This window comes from Lonchura striata, chromosome 3, assembly GCF_050655825.1.
Source record: "Lonchura striata isolate lonStrDom1 chromosome 3, ASM5065582v1, whole genome shotgun sequence".
Taxonomy (NCBI): domain Eukaryota; kingdom Metazoa; phylum Chordata; class Aves; order Passeriformes; family Estrildidae; genus Lonchura; species Lonchura striata.
In genome coordinates this window covers 82443942-82466043 of record NC_140705.1, presented here as the reverse complement: position 1 = coordinate 82466043, position 22102 = coordinate 82443942, and the positions used below count along the sequence as shown (strand labels likewise).

General features: G+C 38.9%; 1 protein-coding gene across 6 annotated transcripts in view; it reads right to left on the bottom strand.

The window, feature by feature from the left end:
* The window catches only part of SMYD3 (SET and MYND domain containing 3), a 424638-nt gene extending 407182 nt beyond the window's left edge, over nt 1-17456 (bottom strand). For all 6 annotated transcript variants that reach the window (XR_014954403.1, XM_085576951.1, XM_085576950.1 and 3 more), the window contains exon 1: nt 17263-17456. Coding sequence is in view for 5 of the 6 variants with exons in the window: in XM_085576951.1 (XP_085433077.1) it covers nt 17263-17426 (164 nt within the window). In the remaining variant the exon portion in view is untranslated. The remainder of the gene's footprint in view (nt 1-17262) is intronic.
* Nucleotides 17457-22102: the final 4646 nt, after the last annotated feature.

Here is a 22102-nt window from a genome sequence, read left to right as displayed (position 1 = left end):
TCTTAGCTGGCAGAGTATACAACAAATACATCAAGCATCAATAGTCAGACCAAAGAAATAATTATTTCTCGGATAGGTCCAGAGCTCTAAATGATAGTATCTACAGTAGTTTTAAACATTTCAGCATAAGAGGTTCCCAGTTTAAGACCCCAATAACTGAGCATCTTCTAGTCACAGAGCGACTCACAGTCATTGTTCACATTCTGTTAAATAATTCCCAATAAAACAGATCTATCATTGGAAGACAATTTTTCATTTCAGTGTTAACCATGTTTCCTAATTCACCAAAAAGATCACCATGAGCATTGAGGGTACATTTACATCCAGGGGAGAACCTGCAGATTAAAGCTAGTGTGTCTGAACACAAGGAACTGGCCCCAGTTTATACGATCAGTGTGATTGGAACCCTCCTCACCTTTCTGTTTTGAAAGTTCTTCTCCTTTCCCAGTGGGGTTGGGTTTTTTGAGTAATCCTGCAGAACTAACCTCCAGAACAATGTCAGCCATGCAGTGTCATAGAATGGGATCAACCATGAGGAAGGAACAAAGATACTTAAGTACAACTGCATCAATAGTAACAAACACAATATATCAAAATCTTCACTTGCTACTAGTAATTTAAAAACCAACAGGGGCACATCTGAACATATAAATCATCCCTTCTATTACTGAAAACTTCTCAGTATTAGGATATTTAATATACCAACATTCAGAGAAACAGTCTAGTATCTTTCAATTGCAAAAGAGATCCAGATTTTGTATCAAAAATGTTATACAGAGTAGTTTGCAAAAGCAGGAGGGAAAAAAACCCTAACAAAGAGATCTTCCTGTATATAAATCAGGCTTTAAAATTCAAACTTGATTTTCTAAGCAAAATCCAAATCCACAGTCCAAGTTTTAATCAGAAGTAACTTTAGCAAATGAATTGCTTAAAGATCCTACAGTTGTGAAAAATGCTGCAGGCTTACTTTTAGGTCTTCTGCAAATAAGAGGAGAAAAATTTAAGAGGGAAAATAAAAATGTTGAAGGAATTAAAAAAAGCAACTCCAAAATATATAGAGATCTAAAGGACTTATTTTTCTTGTGCCAGGCATGTGAAATGTACATTTCACTAGTACTGTGGATGTTCTCATGTATTCTTGAAGCATAATTTTCCAATTCATTGCAGCATCTTATAGAAATGAAATGGAAAGAGTAAGCATTCATTCCCTGAAACTTGACTTCAAACACTGATTAGGTCAGAAATGAAGTGAAACAGCTCAGTCCTACAAGATAACCTATCTCCTGTATCTTATGTCCATGGTCTAATCCCTTCAACAGGAGTGGACACACCTAAACACCTCCTAATGTCAGACCTTGTGTTCACAGATAATAGAAAACTACAAACCTAATCCTTTCTGAGAAATCTAATTGCAACTGCAAAATACCTTTAAAATAGAGTACAATTCCAAATTTCAGATTAGCTGAAGCATCAACCAAAATTAGTGTTGAAGAACACCAACTCCTGTTCTGTTGGAGACACACAAGTGTACTTTGGCCACCTAGAAAGCAAAACCAAAGCATCATGAAGCTGCAGTTAAACTTTGGTGGATTTCTCTTGCTTTTCTTGCTGCTGGTCATTTTGCAAGTAGGTAGACAAACTTCACTTATAATTTCTCCTTTTTTTTTTTTTTTTTTAATCTTAAACTTATATACACAGAGAAATTCAACATCTGTCAAGAAAGATGAAGTTGCCTAAGTCTTACAGCCTAACTGAACACTGTTTCTGTGTCTGGCAGTGATTTTTTTAATCATCATCTTTTCAGTGAAACTGAGCATGCAATTTAAAAACCTAATCACACTACTAAGACTTTTTAGACAAATTAGCTTTTTTAATGTTGAGTATTTAAAGTGAGTTTAGGAACAACATTAGTTAAATGCAACTTAAAATTGTTGATTAGGTTTAAAAAAAAGAAAAGCAGAATAGTGCTTTTGCACAACATAGAAAAGCAATATAATTCTGGATATTTGTTGGTTTAGGCTTGGGGTTTTTTTTCTACAATTAAGGTTATTGTTAACTAGGCTTTCTCCAGGCATATTTTTAAGTCCCAATCATATCTATTCACTTTTTCAAACTATATTAAACCTCTTGAATGTTCATTCCCTGGGCTGCTACTACCTGCGTTCACCAGAAATGTCTTCTCTTCACAACATCCTGGAAAAATTCTTCATCTTATTGTGAAACAACTTTGCACAACAGACCAGGACACATCTGCCCTCCCTTTGGAAACATTTTGGCTATGGTATCTCCCCCCCCCAAAAAAAAAAAAACACAAGCCACAGAGGGCCTTGGTCATTGGTGAAACCCCAACAGCTGAATTCAAGTGGTGAAAGGAAACCACAGTTCCTGAAGACAGGGCCAGGCTCTGCTTGGAGCAGGTAATCCAGAAACAATATGGAGCACCCAAACTCCACACCCAGCAGCACCATCACACACGGCCTAAATACCACTTTGGGGGGTTTAAAGCAAAGCACAAGGGCAGCAGCTGCACTGACATCCCCCAGCATAATTAAGCAGTTTAGTCTTTCAGTGTGAGGAGAAGGCATATTTGCTTCCAAGTCCACTGCTGAAACAGGCTAAGGAACTAGACTGAGTAATTGGAAAACGTCACTCCTCACAGACAGTCCTATAGGAACTACAGTCACATCAACATACAGTTTTTATGCTGTATGCATTTCAGAGTCCATTTTATTTCAATGACGCTTTGTCAACACACAATCGCACAAAAGATGAAAAACTAATACAAAGCAAGAAGAGAGTCCAAATATTTTTAATGTTTTTCCAGTAACTGCTATGACATTTTTAAAATAGAAAAAAGATGTAACTTTTATTTGAATGGTTCCTCCAAAAGCCTGATATTGACGACAATACAGTATAAAGATTTCTAGTAAATCTCATTAAGTAACAGGCCTATTTGATGGCCTACCACTACCATATTACCTTGCACAGATGACAGCAGTAACTGCACTGCTTTAGTAAAACCTTGTTCTCTCAAATGCACACCATATTTATCTGCTAAATACAGCCCCTGTAACTACAAAATAAAAATTAAGGAATAAATAGATTTTTATAATTAATCTAATCTAAAACTGATTGGGAAATAACTTTTCAAAATTAAGAACTAATTTTTTTAAGACTGTTCAAACATAATTTTTTACTTATTTCCACTATGAGATAAGTTTGAGAACAAAATTCTCCCCATTTAAAGTAATCCAGATTTACTGCATAACAACCATACATATGCATAAAAAGAAAACACACCCAAACAAAAAAAAAATCACCTTTGGAAATTACCAATTCTAGGAGCCATACAAGCTGAATAAAATGCAAACCTTTTTTCTGTCTTTACTGTAATAGGAGATAACTGCAGGGGTGAGTCCTCAGAGATTTTTTTCTTCCTTATTGTGAACTCACATCCCCAACAGCAGTAAACGGGAGATACACATGTCAAGGACAGACTTTATTTCATAGGTACAAGCCTAGGAAAAACTGGAGGTCATTAATTTTCACCAGTCAGAATGACTACTAAAGACTCACCACAAAGTAAAACAAAACATCTGCTTTACTAAAGGCTACAATGAATTTGTGGTAAAATTGGAGGTATTTCAAAGCTGAGAAAAGTTTTGCTCGCAGAATGAAGCAGGACAGCAGGGGAGGAGGTTTCTGCTGTGTAGTCCTGGAAGAATGCAGAGTCTGGAATAACATTCTTAAACCTACAACCACTGATTAAACATTGTCTTAAGGCAAAAATTCTACACAATGAACTTAAGCATTCATTACAGTTTGTAGCTAAGTTATTATCTGCAATAAACTGATAACCACTCATTAACTTCTGAGCATAAGAGACAACTGGCAAACTATTTCATGTCTCAATTTACAACAAAAAGGAGGCAAACACACAGTGCAGGTGACTTTGTATTGGGAAAATAAAATGAATATTTAAAAATGCCATTTCTTCCAGCTGTAAAATGGATCAACATGGAGATATTCCAACAAATGCAGTTTTTAAAACTGATTCTGCATCCTTATGTGCTATAAGCAAAAAAATAAGCATGGTCTTTAAATTAATAACAAACAGCTATTCATAAAGTAGTTTGTAGCAAATACTCATTCAATATTAAGGCCTATATGAACAAGTACCTAATATATGCTTCACAAGTAACCCTAACTACAAGATTCACAAAATAGTATGTGTACTGAAAGATACAGCCTGTAAGACTCCATGGGGGGGAGGTTAAAAAGAAGATACGAAAATTAAAAATTAATAAGTCTACAGCGCAGCAGTTCTGAACAGACATATTCCCGAAGTCACAACTTCCAATAAAATCTCTAAGGACAAGATCCTTGGCTCCATAATAATTTCTAACACACTTGGGCGTTCTGTAATTTATTTCATCTGCCTCAGAGCAGATTAAGGGAAGAAAAACCGCAGCAGTGACCAGAGCCCTATGTCAGCTCCCCACAAGAGAAAGCCAAACACTGACACTGCTGAGAGCTACTTGTTCAAAGGCAAAATATGTCCTTTAATAATTCAACTCCCCCTGAGACTCAAGAACAAGATAAGAGGCTAAAACCGACTTTGAAACAGGATACTTGGAACTGCAGGTAACATCCATGTTTATTGGTACAGACCGTGATATCCGAGGTGCTTTTCTACCAGCAGGCAGCATAACCACCCCAATGGCATGATGCAAAGAGCCCCATGCTTTCATCTCACAGCCCTCCTGATCAAATACAAAGACACAACTTTCTACTGCCTAGCTCAAATTCCAGTTCCCTGCACACCAGTTTGCCTACAAGTTCATAGAAATGGTTTAAATAGACAAGATTTTTTTTTTTTAATTGAAAATATCTCTATCTTCCCTATAAGATGCATTTCAACTTCTGGAAATCCAAATCTTGTACAGAAATTTGAATCTCTTGCCCAATCCTGTATTTTCCTTGTCATTTTTTTTCATGCTCCCATGAGTCACACAGAGGGTCATAGTCAAGTAACTTTCCAGGGAAAATTAGGACTTCAGGTCTCACCTTTCCAAATCTCTCTGAGATTTTTACACAAAAATCAGAAAGCATTTTTCATTGCTTTTCATATCATAAATACATTGTTAACTTCAGCATCCATGTGCTATTTTTTTTCTCTGTTTTGGTAATTGATTTATACCAGAATATCATCCACAGCAGACAAGTACTTTAAAAAACTGTTGTGTTCTTTCCTTATGATCAGTTTTCCCCAGAAATATTTGATATCCCTTCTGTTATGAGCAGCTATCCTAGGTTATGTCTCCTGAGTCCATTTCAAGTAAACAATTTTTTACACTGACATTTTGTTTAGTCTGTTGTAATTCACATTCGACTGGCTCTTTACTGTTCCATCTATGGTATCAGTTAAGCTCCATTTCTTTTTTTCCACACAAAAACTTTCTTTTTGCCAAGGACAAGCAAGTTTTACAGCTTTTGAAACTGAAAGGAACAATCATAACATCCATCAAATTGCATGGGCCATAAAGTTATGCACAGCAAAGCTTTCAGCTCTGGCACAATTAGGACATTTTACCAATTTTAAAAAGCCATATTAATTCCAAGTATACATAGAAATCTGTTGGTGTTGGACTGTTTCCTAGTGGTACTAATAAATTTATAGCAGATATGCTTTCTGCTGCCTGTAACCACTTTTAAGATTCCTTCAAGTGGGTTAAGGTCAAATATTACCATTAAGGTGATATACAAACATATAATTTAAATATTTTATTTTTCACTCTATCAACACTATCTTCTAAATTTATGGATAAATGCAATAAACCTCAAACCTCTCTCAAACAGGTAATCCAGGAAAGACCTTAAATTTAACAGACAAAAGAAGGGCTCTAATACTCCAATTATGTATCTGAACTACAGGGTTTTCCTTCATCTGTCATGCTCCTCACACATGCATTAAAATATACATATCAGCTGACAATAACTTTAGTTTTATACACGAGCAAGACATTTTAAAAAAGAGGAGAGTACAGCCATTCTTTGATTTTATTGACCCCTCCTCTCCCAAGCTGTGTTCAAAGACTGTACATGGAGGAGAAAGGAGAAAAATGACCACTAGTCCTTACAAGTGGGTTGTGAACACAACGTGGCATGTGTTAATTGCAAAGGGAATTTCTAAAAATGCAGTGAGCAGCACCAAAACGTGGTAAATGCTCCCTGAAATACCAAATAAAACAAACACCATAAAAATATACTCTTGAAAGATCCAGTAACTTCCTAATCAACAAAAAATTAGTTGAATATACAATTCAGTACATACATACCAAATTTCACACATTTATTTCTTTTTAATACTAAACTCCAAAGGGGCATTAACTCAGCACTAATAAATCCAACCTGTGTCATATTTTATATACATGTAACAGGATTCTCCTGTCAGTGCATTAATCAATAGAATGGTGAATCCAGTAAAACAACCCCATACCAAATTTTCACAGTCTTTAGATGGGCCTAATTCTTTTGCATACAATGCTCAGCAAGTCTGCAGTCCTTATAGAATTTCATTAAAAAATTAATTTAAGTAGTTTTGACATATCAGAACACAGATAAATCACATAAAAGAGTCAGTGCAATCCAATCAAAATGACTGCCAAAGCACCAAAGGGTATTAATTGGCAGCAAAACTCACACATAAGAAATACACAAGCAGACTACATGTCTAATAAAATATTAGATATCCACTGGAAGTGACAAGATTAACTTCTTTCAGCAACTGGGTTACCAACTATGAGCCTCTATAACTTTTCTGCTATTTTTATATCTGACACTCTTTTTAATGCTCATCAGCACAGTTCATCTACTTTCTTAGCCACAGAAAGGGACATTTTATAGTAAGAGATATTTACCAAAGTATAATGTGCTTATTTTTTGGAAAACCAAACTAAAACAAACAGAAGATCCAACATAATACTGTAAAGGATCTTACTGATGATAAAATCCATTTCATTGCTATATCTGTTCTACACCTGATATTATACATATCTTGTGTGGATTACTGCATAGCCCCTTTTCCTGGGGCAAAGGCTTCAGATAAATAAATCTTGAGTTTCATACACTATTTCAAGAAATTGTTTCCATGGCTATTCCATCTGTTGTGCAGGAGTATCAACTACTATGACTGTTTTAATATGACAAGTGGATAAAATTCATAAATAGCTGAATAGCCAGTCTCATTTGCTAAACCAACATAGATGCTTATGACCATAAATTTCTGAAGTGGTCTTCTGTCCCATTTCATTTTTCTTTTAAATCTCTCAATCTGTTTTTGCTTTTTCAGAAATCTGGACTAAGAAGCCAGCTACACAAAGTACAAACCCACACCAACATTCACTCGATTCTTAAAATATGGGTATCCAGAGTTTGAAAAAAAAAAAAATCTTAACTTTTTTTTCCAAAGCAGTGTATTAGCCTGGTATAAATTTTCTTATCCCATCCAATATTCAATAAAGATTTCAAACACAATGATCTGCAAGGTGGAATTTATTTCTCCCACACAAGGTACATAGAAATGGAGGAGATAAAATCTATGAGATATACTTTTATACACAGCAAGTCTTCCTTGGTATGCCCCTTATCTCAGAAGGAGTAGCAGGCTCTATTTCTGTGATGGAAAACAGCCATAGCCCACAAAAAGAAGAAGAAATGTCATAGTTTATCTTACCAGGAAAGATAGTAATTAACACAACAGGAAAAACAACCAACCAAACAAAACAAGAACAAGAGAGCATTCCAGTTTGAACCTTTATGATAAAGTGAGCTGCCTTCAAGTTCTTCTTGACTAATAAATAAGACGAAGCTTCTGCCCAAGCACAAAATACACTGAACAAGTATTTCGCCCTAAGAAACATAGACAGTTTATTCACGCTCAGTATTTCCTGAGACAAATCCCTCCTCCCTGAACACCATGCTTCAAACATCTCAACTTCTTTCTCACTCTTCTACCATGCTCCTTCCCACTACCAAGAATGCCATCGCCAAAGAAATTGTCTTTTCAGATCACCAGTGCACATTCTGAGCAGCTGAATGAGACATTTGAACTAGATTGTATGAATCAGCCATATTAGGGTGAGTTGTAAGAAGTTGATAAGACGAATTTCATTTCCTCTTTTTACTTAGTGATGATATTTTACTCCTTTTCTGCACTTCTACATCTTCTGCAATTCTGCGATCATAACCATGCCTAATGACACCCTCTTAATTAGTGTTCAACACATTGCTGGCTTTTTTGCTCTAAATGCTTAAACCTGATGACACAGGCAGCACACAAACACTACATGAACAGCCAGGGCAAGCCCTCCCTGAGTGAAGCCAAAATTGTGTTTCCTACCTATTGACTGCAGGATAAGGAACTTAGAGGCCAAGAAGATACTTCAAAAAATACTCAATATTTAATTTCAACTTAAACTTCAACAATGAAATTAATAGCAAATCTGAGCTGAAGGCAGCTAGCAGTTATGATGATAAACATGAAAGCTAAATATTCCATGAATAGGGGATTGCAGCTTGAGTTGGTGTTCAACCAACTGTTCAACTGGTGTTCAACCAATTGTGCCACTTGACACCAACCCTACAGTCATCAGGACATTCTTGGGAATGATTCAAAACTTTTGGTTGGCCTCTAAATGAAATCCCCCAGTCAGCCACAGAGGCACAGTGAGAATTGTGACTGCTAGAATTAAGCACAGATCCCAAAATGAGTAAAATCAGTTTCAAAAATGAAGTCAGAAAAATTGATAAACCCCCACAGAACTAAGACTTCAACTGCAAAAGTCTGCAGTGTTTCTTCTGCTAAAGTGAAGCTAGGATATGCTTCTGAGGAAGTAAAATATGACTGAAACATGCCTTGGTAAAGAAATGAGGGTGGGGTCTCACAGTCCAGAACTAGGCTAGACTACAAGGCAGAAAAAATTGTCCTCAACATTAACAAACCAATCAATCCTGCACACCTGAAAGCCCTACTTCTCCTCAAAACATCCATAAGAGCTCAGAAATTCCTCTAACTGTCCTTCTTAGAGTTTCATCTTTAGCTACAGCAGACTAAAGGCCAGCTACTACCAGACCACACAGCCCTGACCATCAGACCTTGACCCCTGTTCAGTGGCCACTTCAGCTCTGTTTCCCCAGCAATAAGCTGATTCAAGGGCATTAAGACTTTTCTATTTTGGTAAAGTATGTTTCTGTCAGTTTATTTCTCTGCACCAGTGTATCATAGGTCATATGAGCAACAAAGTGCCAAATGAGAAGCAGGAAGGAGAGCAAGAACTCAGGAGAGCCCATAAGAATGCCTGCCCTTTCAGCACATGAGGTAAGCTGTCATGCATAACCCACTTCAAAACATGAATGGCTGGGGCGGAGAGACATGCAGAAAATTCTACCAGCCCCACCCATCTAATTTTGGATAATTCAAAACAGTTGTTGGAACTGGTTCTGAAGACAAGATTCTTCAAAGGAGAACAGCATCATTCCATACACCATACAAGAAAAAGCACAGAGTGGCTTTTGAGGACACTCAGTGGAAGTAACCAGTAGCAATTCATGAATTCCAATACTTATGTCCAAGATATCAGTAACAGTTCTTAAAGAATTTAAACAATAAATTCCTAATGCAGTACAAAACTTTGAGAAACTTACACATAATTTAAAAATTTCTTAGGGAAATATCTAGATCTAATTGTGTTGTTACGTTACCTAAAGGTTACCATTGTTAAATCACTTATGTTTTCCCTTCCTGTGCTGATTATAATTTTGTACTTCAACAATTATAGTTCAACCTAAGGAAATGCATACTACAGACAATCCAATCTACAAACTTATTTTCATCATTTTATCAATAGCCACAAGCAAAGAGTATTTATGCATAGCATCTTAGTCTTTTAAAATTAATATTAATATTAGGGACTGCACCATGCAGAACAGAAATATAGTATCTAGTGTGCATTGCAGATACACAGCAAAACCTAAATTGAGTAAAATCTACAAGAATGTTACAACTTAAATGGTCAGTCACAGCTTGACAGGACAACAATTTTGATACCATACCTTTCAAATTATAGAGCATGAAAATTGTATACACAAAATCCCAACACAGTAATAGCTTTAGGGCCCTTTAAACCATGCCTAAAATTTTTATTTTCCGTGCATGACAGGCATGGCAATAAGAACTCTTGACCTGGGAGAATTTATTTTTAACAAAGCCTCTCCCGTTTGTGTTTCTCCTGTTATTAACAGGAGCAGAGCCACGTTGGCAGCAGCAGACATGAACAACAGTCTCGAGACTACAAGGCGGGGGAGCAACGGAAGATGAGCAGTGACCCATGTATTACCTAAAGCAAGCCCAGAGTATCCAAAGCAGTGAGGAGGCACCAATTGAAGACCAAAATACTATACAATGAAAATAAGAGCTTACATCTAACAGAATCTGAATTACATTCTCAAAATAAGCCCCCAGGATAAACGGTCAGTCAAAAACACCTACCAAGGGATATTGCTAACAGTAATACACAAAACTCCTGACCATGCTAAAAAGGGTGCTGGGAGGGAAGTAAAGCAAACCAACAGGCAGGCCAGGACTACAGCTCATGAATGCTGTCCTGAATGCCAGAGCTTCCTTCTTCCCCCGCTTCAACCTAACTCCAAAGAGAAGGAATGGGAGATGGAGAATGTAAGTGTAATTTCTGCTACAGACCTTCTCTGGATAGACAGTGCAGGAAAGCACACTCTATGTCTTCACTCCCTCCCACAGAAAACTTTCCTGGCAGCATAGGACAGCAGTCTGAAAGCCACTTCTATGGCTTCAGCTGGCATGAGGAAAGAAAAAAAAAACATTTCTATATTGCTTTCCATAAAGTTGCTTCAACACTATGAGAGTAAGTTCAGATGGGGAAGAGAGAGTCTCTTCTAAGGAAAATGCTGCCTCTTTTTTCAGACTGTCATCCAGCTACGGAAAGAAACGTTACTGGTGGTGGTGATGTTCAATTTCTCAGGTCTTGGGAAACATTCTCACAAATGTACACAGACCCTGAAATTATGATATTTTGTATAGCTTCTGTCTCACACATAATTTTTTGCACATGCTTTGCCTTTAGTTCACACTTCAGGTGCATCAAGAGTCAGTGCTGCAATTTCACTCCTAACTGTCAGGATGCTCCATCAAATTATAGCATATTATTCCCTAGATTATCCTATCCGGAAGCACAAAAACATAATTACTCCTAATACTCACACTGTGATTATATTCCTCTACTCCATAAGAAGTTACACATTACCAGAACTCTGCCTAGAATTTTGACTGGTACTGAAGGGACACCAAACACATCATATATCTCACATTTAAAAAACCTTATTGATTTATTGACATGGCACCAAGTCATGCTGACCAACTTTATTCATTTGTGTCCTAAGTCTAAGAATTATGTTCTGACATATGGTTAAGGAATTTTAAAAACATTGTTGTTCCATTCTATAAACAACCATGGAAATACAATATTCTACAGGAGGGAAAAAACCCAAAACATCTTTTTATACAATCAAACTATAAAACATGCATATTTGGATATTGTTTTATATCTAAAGAACTATAATACTTAACTATCTTCATTTGATGACAACTGATGAAAAGTTAAAAGTCACTGAATGGAATAATCAAATATTCATTTTCCACACTCAAGAATCCCTGTAGAGCAAAATATACATATACTAGGAACACCTACAGCAACAAAACAGAATGTTTTCAAGAAATTAGCCTAAATGTAAAGCTATTCCTGTATTAACCAGCAACAGAAGTATTTTTCAGATATAAATATGGAGGCAATGTAGATTTTACAGCTTTGTGCATCACTGGAAGTCACACACATGCTAAACATCACATAGCAAAGCTGGAAGCAGCAGAACTCAGGCACTCTGCTAACAGAGCATCTTTAGTATTAGTGAATGACAGAACCTTCATGGAGAAACTCCCATTGCTAAAGAGCCAAAATAATGAGCTCCTCTCCTTCCTGACCTCCCTGCTGCAGTGTGAAAGGGGTACTCTTAAACAGTTAACAACTAGCTCTCCTCAGACAGAACCACACAACTCTAAGCCACAAGTGGTAGGAAGGATCACGCCATCACCAACCTCTCCCCTTGTCACTCTGAGTCAGATCCTGCTTCTCTCCACTTAAAAAACCCCATACCATGGTTAAAACCTAAGGGTATTTTTGTACCTTCGGGCTGCCATTAACTTTGACACTCCACACTTTAACAATGATATGCCAACTTTCATGGTGATGAAATCACATGATGTAGTCTTAGCAGCAGTAACTGTATTAGTAGGAATAATAACAACAAAGCAGCCAATTTAAGAGTGTGTCAATGATGAAAACACAGCTGAATGCAAAGTTCTGAATGTAATGGTGTTTCCATTTGACTATTTTTAAATCAGGTGAAATAAGCAAGGAGCACACAATTGCTGGCCTGCATTTAGTACACTGTAATCTAACATAACCAACTACTCAGGCTTGGTTATATTTCCCATACTGGAATAATGTTTGCAGTCTTATCTAGCTTATCAACACTCCTACCTTTAATATTTTTTTCTCTTTCTAAATATGTTTAAAAAACTTGTAGTCATTCAAAAATACTTTCAAACTTACTCTTAACCCACTTCCAGAGTGTGAACCTCTGACTTTACCCAAGCAAGAAACACTAATTTCTTTTATTTCATAGTCTATATGTAATGTTATTCATTACTTATTCTTATATATTAATTTTCCTTAAAGGCATAAATGGTATAGCATTTTGAAATAGGATGGTGTCACCGCTTTTCTCCTACTTTTCCTGAGACTTGGACTCTATAAAGTTTGTTTACTTGCTCTGAAGTATCAACTTAAATTTTCTTGCAACTCTTCCTTGTAACTCCAAGGTATCACAGGAATGTTTTGTGAAAAGCAAACAAACACCAAAGGTATCATTGACTTTCAATTCATTTTGATTCCCAATCTGTAACAGGCTGGGTGTATTTTCAATTCAACATCTGAGAGTCAGACAAACATTAGAGGTATTGAAGCATAGAAGAAGCCATAAAGAAAACTTTCAACTAGTAAGGAAAAAATCATCTTTCCCCAGGAAATTGTTGGAAAAAGATCCTGGCCATTCAAATTTTGTCACACTACAGATACTCTTGCAAAAAATGTACCATTATGCAATACATCATGTTCTCCCAAGACACTGCTACCATAGAAATACACACTGACAACACTCTATCAAAACTTGTAACTCAGAGCAAATCTTTATTATGTATCCTAATTCAGGGCAGTATTTTTTTATAACTGCTAACAGAATAACATTCAAACAGCTATGCTATCATATTAAACCATCTACAGCACAGCATTTTAGCCCAGGCTTGCATTTAAAAAACCCAACATGAACCTCTTCATCAGAAAATACAGGGTTCTATTTGGAGTAAGAAATCAAAAAAAAAGGGGAGACTGTGAAAAAAATCTGCCATGTGCTCTATGTATGATGTAGACCTAAAAACAATGACCAAAAACTTATTGTCACTATAAAAACAGTACCAACAGCCAAGTAAGATAAGGATGGGCTACTAATCTTTCTACCATTAGATGCATTAAGTACATATATATATATATATATATAATGTATATATGTGTGTGTGTGTGTATGTGTATGTGTGTGTGTGTGTGCGCGTATGCGTGCGCGTATATGTGGCAAGCACATTTCTCTCCCTCTCAGGATTTTTCATAGAGGGGCACAGAGAGAAATGAAAGAGAAAATTTCTATTTCTGCTCCTTGTTTTTCCTATGTGGAATGTGTTTGGAGAATTGTTTACCTCGAGTGAGTGCCTGATTGGATTCTGGTGAGCATTGTTTGAGCCTGATGGCCAATCCAACCCACCTGTGTCTGAACTCGAGCGAGAGGGTCACAAGTTGGGTTAGAGATAGGGTCAGAGAAAGTAGTACGTAGTTTGAGTATTCTCCTTTTATATAGTATATTAATGTATTTTAGCATAGTTATAATAAAGAAATTATTCAGCCTTCTGAATTGAGTCAGACATCATCATTTCTTCCCCTTGGCTTCGCCTGCATTTACTATATATATATATATATATATATGTATATGTATGTGTGTGTGTATGTTCTTGTATATAAATACTTCAGCACTTTAAATCCACAATAATGGTCACTTTAATTGAGGTAAGACTAAGCAGAACTACTGCACTGAGCTTTTCTTTCTAAAACAGAGCAGCAAACTTCCCCCAACAGCCAACCTTACCCTGCTTTGGTACATCAGACCCTTGCTGTAGGAACTTGGCCAAGGCCAGAGAATAGGTCAGCACCATCCAAAGCCTGTGACCCCAGATCCTGGCAAGACCATGCTGCCTCTCAGCAGGCAGTCCAGAAGGAAGATACTCTGCACTTCACTACCCATCTTCTGGCTCACCCAGAACTTCTCATACAGCCTAAAACTGCATCAAGCAACATTCACAACTACAAGCAGACAAAAGTATAGAATTACACGTCAGTGTAAAGCCTCAAACATTAATTGCATCAATAAAAGGATTGCTAAACCACTAAATCAACGTTAAGAACTAGACTTTTTTTTTTTTTAATTTGTGTTCCTGCACTGCCACCTAAAGATCAGAGTGAAAAACAGGAACAGTAGTGGACAATGTGACTTTTATCTGTAGTCCTGGAAGAGAACAGTAACTTTTTTCTGGTACCTCACTTTGAAAAAAGACCACACCAGATTCAACAAGATCAAAAAATCCAGATAGATGAAACAGTTCTATTGCACATCACAGCTTAGCAGTACTTCATTAATTGCCTAATTTTTATACATTCAAAAAAATATCTCTGTATGGATGTATATATATCCTTTAATTAGACAAATGTCAGCTTGGACAGTCTTGATCTATAAATTTTGTCTACTCACACATATTTTGCAAAGGAAAACAGATTGGTGTAAATATATTTTTTACTTCCTTAGTCACTTTTTAAAATTTAACTGCTATCACTATATAACCAAAACCACAAATTAGTAACCTCTTGTGATATAACAAACTGGTAGTACTATTATTTCTCCCACAAAACATGCCCTGGTTACACATGTACATCTGAACACCTCAGATTCACTTTTATTCCACCTGTTACTGCACTCAACTGTTGGAAAGGATGGATAAATATAATTGCCTGGCAAAAGATTCACAGTAGTACAGCCAGGATGAAAACAACCCTCCTACTGGCTGGACAATACCCTTACCTACAGATAGGTCCAAAAGTCAAATGGACTGTTCCATCTCACCCCCAAAATGTATGGTTCATCCCGCACCTGTACCCTCCCCTGAAGCATCAAGTGTCTGTAACCCCATTGGCCCAAGTCTTGTTCCAGCCCACCTTGAAGCCCCCTGATAAGGGGTCTCTGAGGGGCCAGACGCCCTCTTGGAACTTCCACCCTCTCCTAGAGCATCCTCTCTACCCCATCCCCTCAGGCCTTGCCATGTGCTGCATCTGGCAGCTCCAAGCAAGACCTTTCTCCATCCCTAATAAACCTGATATTCTAAGAACAGCCTTCAGAGATCTCTCGTCTCCATTCATCTAAGCCGTCCTGGAGCACAGTATTCCTTACAGACTGGCACCCATTCCTTACACTCGGCCTGTCTTCTGAAGTCTGCAACCTCTCACAATTTCAAGTAGAAAATGTTCAGTCACCACCCTGAAGGGCTGTTATGTCCCAAGTCAGACTTCACAGGCATAATAGCTCTTGAGTTTGGCATTTATTAGGGTATTGGTTTTTTTGGGGTTTTTTTTTGGGGGGGGGAGGGGGGAGTTTTTGTTGGGTTTTTACTTTGGTTGGGATTTTTTTTCAATATGCTGAAGATGTAAGGTGCATCTTATAAAATGCAAGCATCACCTGAAATAGATTGTCAATTTTTTCTTTGATTAAATGAGAACCATGCCTGTAAAGGACAGGACACAAATCACCTGGACTGTTTCAACAAACAAAACTTCAAATGCTTTCAAAATAATCCCCTTCCCCTCGCCCAAAAAAAACCCAACCCAAACAAAAATCAAACCAAAGCAAAAACCTAAAAAAGAAAAATTAGTGATATTGAATGTTCTGTCTCTCTTCCTCACATCTTGGCAATTATACAGGGGTTTAACTCATCTAGCAGAATGTTTCATGTGTTAATATACAGATGCTCCTTTAACAGCTCTGCCACAATCCGGCTTGCTAGAATACTGTTCAAGTTTAAAATCCAAATTTTTTTTTCCTTCTAAACAAACACAGAAAGTTACTATGTGTCAGTTTCCACTTGTAGTGATATGCGGGAAGAAGGCAGGCATTTATTTACGGCATGTCTCAAAGCCACGTGCTTTTTACGGGATAAACCTGGCCAGGCGACCCGAAACTCAAGCATAGCCCGCTGCTTATTTCAAGAAGGCTGATGCCCCTCAGCTGTGCGAACGCCGGCGCACAGCTCCCCCTTGCCCCGCCGGACTCGGGAGTCCCCGAGCGGCGGCCGGACGCTCCCGGCACCGCCAGCCCAGCGGGAAAACTGCGTGGAGCACCCAGCCACGCCGGCACTGCCGCCTCCTGTCAGCCCAGGACACTTCCCCAGGGACTTCCCGCGCCCGGGGAGAGACGACATCTTCAAAAAAAGCCGCTTAAGATAAAAGCCCCCAGTTAAAAACAGAGGCAGGAAGCGGCAAGCCCAGGAGCTCCGCCCTGGCAGAGCACAGCCGCGGGACCCGGCACAGCGCAGCACAGCCGGCTTCTCTCGGAGCACGCAGCCCTGCCCATCCCGGCTCCTCTCCGGAGCACGTACCACTGCCCACCCCGCCCGGCATAGCCGGCTCCTCTCCGGAGCACGCAGCCCTGCCCATCCCGGCACACCCAGCTCCTCTCCGGAGCACGCAGCCCTGCCCATCCCGGCACAGCCAGCTCCTCTCCGGAGCACGCAGCCCTGCCCATCCCGGCACAGCCGGCTCCTCTCCGGAGCACGCAGCCCTGCCCATCCCGGCACAGCCGGCTCCTCTCCGGAGCACGCAGGCCTTGCCCATCCCACCCCGCCCGGCACAGCCAGCTCCTCTGAGGGCGCGGACTCCCGGCCCTCAGGCACGGCGCGCCCCCGCCCCTGCGGAAGGGGCGGCGCTGTCCGGGCGGGGCTGGCTGCGGAGTTCCCGCGGGTACCTGCGCAGACAGCGCTCGCACACGCTGTCCAGCTGCTGCTTGGTGAGGACGTAGGCGAAGGGCACGGCGCGGTAGAGCAGCTCTCCGGGCCGCACCCTCCGACGGGAGCGGAGACCGCTGCCCTTTCCCGGGCTGTGGAACCGCTCCAGCGCAGCCGACTCCATCCTGCCACGCGCGCCGCCACCGGAGAGGAGAGCGCGGCCGCCCCGCCCACCGGCACGTGACCCGGCGCTGCCGCCGCCATCTTAAATCAGGGCAAGGGCGGGGCGACCCCTGTGGGGATGGAGCCCGGGCGTGCGGCACACGCGGTGCTGGGCCGCACTGAGAGGGGCACGGCAGCCCTTTGCCTGAAGAGGCAGCCAATAATACGTATCACAGAATCCCAGAGTGGGTCAGGGTGGAAGGGGCTACAGTGCGTCATCTGGTGGAACCTCCCTGCTTAAGCAAGGCCACCCCAGAGCGCATTGCACAGGACCGCGTCCAGAGGGGTCTGGAATATTTCCTGTCAGGGGGACTCCACAGCCTCTCTGGACAATCTGCTCCAGTGCTCAGTCACCTACAGAGTAATAAAGCTTTTCTGCATATTCAGGTGGAACTTCCCGGGCATCATTTTCTGCCCCTTGCCTCCTGTACCTGGCTCCATCTTCCTGGCACCCTCACTTTACACATTTACACCCCAAACATTAAACAGTTTGGTTTACAAAGGAGGGGATGTGGCAGTAATTCAGTTAAAAGACGTGCCCAAAAAAGGACATTATATTTGTGAGCTGGCATCTGGATGTATTTCTGGATTTCACTGTGATCTGAATACAAAGAAATATGACTGGGCCAGTAGCTGCACCTATGCCCCGGTGGTGTTTCTCACCGAGAATGCACCCCATACACCAGATAACATTTTGTCAGAACCATGAGTCAAATAAATGACAATGGAGAAAGCAAACACTTGCAGAATTAAATAAGAGTATTAATCTGAAATGTTGGTGCTCAAAGCTCGTGAAACAAATGCTTTCTCTATGGGTCTGCATAACTTTCATTCATTTATAAGATGACACTCATGATGTACGCTAAACCTGCTAAACTGCAGATCGGCTTTACCTGGTTTTCCTTATCATGCCTATAGAGGGAGGTAGGGCTTGTGCTTTGGAAAGGAGCGTTGATTCATGCTGTCAAAGAACACTGACACATAGACCTAACAGTTCCGAAGCAGCTGTACAGTGCTAAAACACTCTCAGTTGTGTTCTCAGTAACTGTTATTTCAGTCTGGAATTGTTTTCATACAAGTTGCAACAAGGTAATAAGGAATGGCAATATCCGTATCTAAACCACTGCTATTAGGAAGAACCAAGGTGCCTAAAGCCAGAGGATTCTCACAGAAAAATATATTTTGGCATTTGCTTAATGCTACAATGATGTAATTCATTACCAAAATAACTGACAGCAATCTAGCTGTTAGTGAAATCATTATGCATGTTATTACGCTTATCTTTAGCTCTTCTAGCAAATTTTTAAATGTGTTAAATTACAGTGTTACTGTGAATTTCTCAAGAATTAACCTCAGCAGTTATTAAAATATTAGGGAATTAGCTCTGTATTTGGCCTGTATGCTTTACTTCTTCACCTATTAAATGTTCTGCATTTCCCTGTCTATGATGTTTTAGTTTCTAAGCAGGCATCACCCAAAACCTGTATCAAAAACAAGCCCAGTAATAACAGAAGTTAACATCTGCCTCTATTAGTGGATAAATTTAAGAAATGAATGGTCAAATAAAATGCATAAACCTAAAGGCCTATCCATGAACTGCAAAAAGTGAACTTGGGGAAGAGTGAATATAAATATATTTAATTTTCATTATTTTCTCTTTCCTTCTTGGCAGGTTTTCTCACTTACATGTCCAGTAATACAAAAAAACTTGCAAAGTACAAAAACTCATCCAAGGGAATGCCAGTCTTTTGTCACACTGACACACAAACAAAATGAAAATCACATCCTTGAAGAGCCCAGCTACTCTAGGAAGATTTGAAGTATGTATAACTGAAGAAAAGTACTTCCATCAGTTTGGCATAAGTTGTACAGGAAACAAGCCACAGAAACTTGAAAACAGCTTTTAGTTGACATTGCATTTCAAGTGATATGAAAACATAATTGCAGTAATAGAGATTTTCTGTATAGATAAGCTTTCAAACACAGCATTGAACAGTTTAATGCAGTGTTGGATATTTGGACATCTGTATGAAGGGCCTGAAGAACTGATTCTACATACCTCCATCTACTGGTTAATCACAAATGTCCCTAGGAGAGCCATTCAACAGTCTTTGAGCAATGGTGATCAATGGAATGCCCAACATTGGAATCATCAGTCTGAATTTTCTCTAAAGTATGATGTCACTAGGGATATATATCCTAGTAAGTGCTTATTTATCCCAAGAATATATTTAGTTGAATTTAATCCCTGTTATCAGCATGGTATTTTTATATGACCAAGTTATACACAGACCTAAACAGGTCAGACTTCTCAGCAGCTGTTTGAAGTGCATGACACATTCTGGACAGAAGAAGCTGTCAAGGAGTGTAATGACGGCAGTTTTGAAGGAAATATCACTTAATTGTGGCTGATGCTGCTGAATTAGTCATATGTCCTTACTGCCAGGAGACACGGTCATGGAGCTTTAGCTCTTCTATCTCAGGATGGCATGTTTTACAACATGAATTTAGAGAAACAGATGTGAAATCATTCACATTCTGCTCCTTACTCATAAATGTGCAATAGCCATTCCAAACAACACAGCACAAAATTGTAAAAAATCTGTGTCACTAACAGCATAGAATACCTATCTATTAATTAGCTGAAAGCTTGTAAGTACAGTTAAATCTTTTATGAACACGTATCTCTTGAAGAGGTCTCTTCACTTTCAATGTTAGTGGGCTAGTGAAAAATTGATTCTAGAATGTTAAATTAAAAATCACTGCAGAAGCGTTTTAAGCACAAATTTGTAATTTCATATAGATTTTATCTGTTGATTTTTTTAAACTGGGAAATTTACCAAACCATTGTATCTTCCCTGCCCCAAACACGTCAATTTCCTTCAAATGACAGAAGCAAGCTCAGGAAGTTCTGAGCTGTTTGTTTATTAGGGGTTGTATCAATAGGATCAACCACATGAGTGCTTAAAGACATTATGAGTAATCGACTGTTTCATTTGGTGTATCTTAACTACTCCTAATTTCCCTAGGGCTTCCTGTGCTTGCTGCATGTTGTGTTCTATCTGCTGGAGACAGTCAGTGTGCTTATTTTCGCAGTGACAAGTTAAAACAGCCCACATGAGGAAAGATGCAATAGCTGTTAAACAAGGCTATAATGTGAGCGAATAAACATCTCCTACTTTTACTTTCCAGAAAAGTAACTTTGTTATTTCCTTTTTCTCAGCATTTACAGAAGAAAGGTATGGCTCTGCTAATTAATGTCATACAAAACTCAAGTCAGAGTTTTCAATCTGCAGCCCCACAGATTGTGTTCAGTCTGACAAAACAATTAATTCAACATGCTTCTGAGGAAGCCTCAGTTTCTTCCTATCACATTTGCACATCCTAAACTATACCACACAATCTGTTTCTCAAGTTTTATGCTGATATTTCCATCAACATTATCATTAGCCTGCAAGGCTGAGCTCTAATTATTAAAATGTCCAATGCTGAACAGGTTTACAGCCAGTACAGACACATTCCACCTTAACAACCTCTTACCACAGCATCTACTGGGTTAATTACTGCAAGGTCAGAAACCCTTCTTCTAGATCAAAAGTGAACTGACTATAGAGTTCAACTTAACTGACCTAATTCCAAGTGGCAAAAATTCTCATTAATTGGACCAAGTTTGTTTCTGTCTCTATTTGTGTTTGTTATGATTTAAATATAGGTAAGTAGGAAGAGCTTAGGCAATTGCTAGCACAGTCATAATTCTCTTTCCCAGACAGATGGCACAAGTGATGAGGGCCACTAGAAAAGACCAACACCTAGCATCTCCGAAGTTACAGTCAATATATCAGCTATGATATACTGGTGCTTTAATATGGAATGCCAAACAGCATTTTTGGGCAGCTCCTCAAAAAATTGGAAGACTGAGAGAAATACTTAAAAGTGTTTTACTAGATAGTGCGTCACATGTGGTTCATGTTTCAGAGGTTCATGTATTAAATCAGTCTTGAAAAAAAAAGAAGGCAGTTATGCAAAGGAAAGGAATACAAATAATACAGCATTGGTTAAAAATGGTAACAGAAATGTATGACAAGCCTTCATATACAATTAAAAATTTGAAAGTGAAGTGAAAGTTCAACATTATCCTACAAAAGCTAAAATCCTACAACAGTAGGAATTACTGAGTGGATAGCATTAATTAATCAAATATATAGACCTACTTAATTTTCATTCCCTGTGTATTTATTCATATACAATAGTCATTTTCACATTTTCAATCTTTTTCATTAATACTAAAATAATTTTTATCATGGCAGGCATTTCTCCCTCCATTTCACATTTGTGATCAGGGCTAAACATTGCTCACACTTAGCCTTAATAGTGCGTTTCTGTTGAGCATTAAATCTCACTTCAAGTCCCCAGTTACGCAATATTCCTTCCACTTACAGACTCCTGCTGTTAGTCTCTGCATTGGATCATTAAGTGCTGCTTTGCAACAGCATCAAAATAAAACAAATTTCTTGTTTTCAGTTCATGTTTGAAATCTTATCAGCACATAGCTGAAGAAATTTATTTAGGCAGTGGTGGTGTTCCATTTCATGTATAGAATACTTCTCCTGGTATGCTGGAGGTGTGAGACATCTTGCT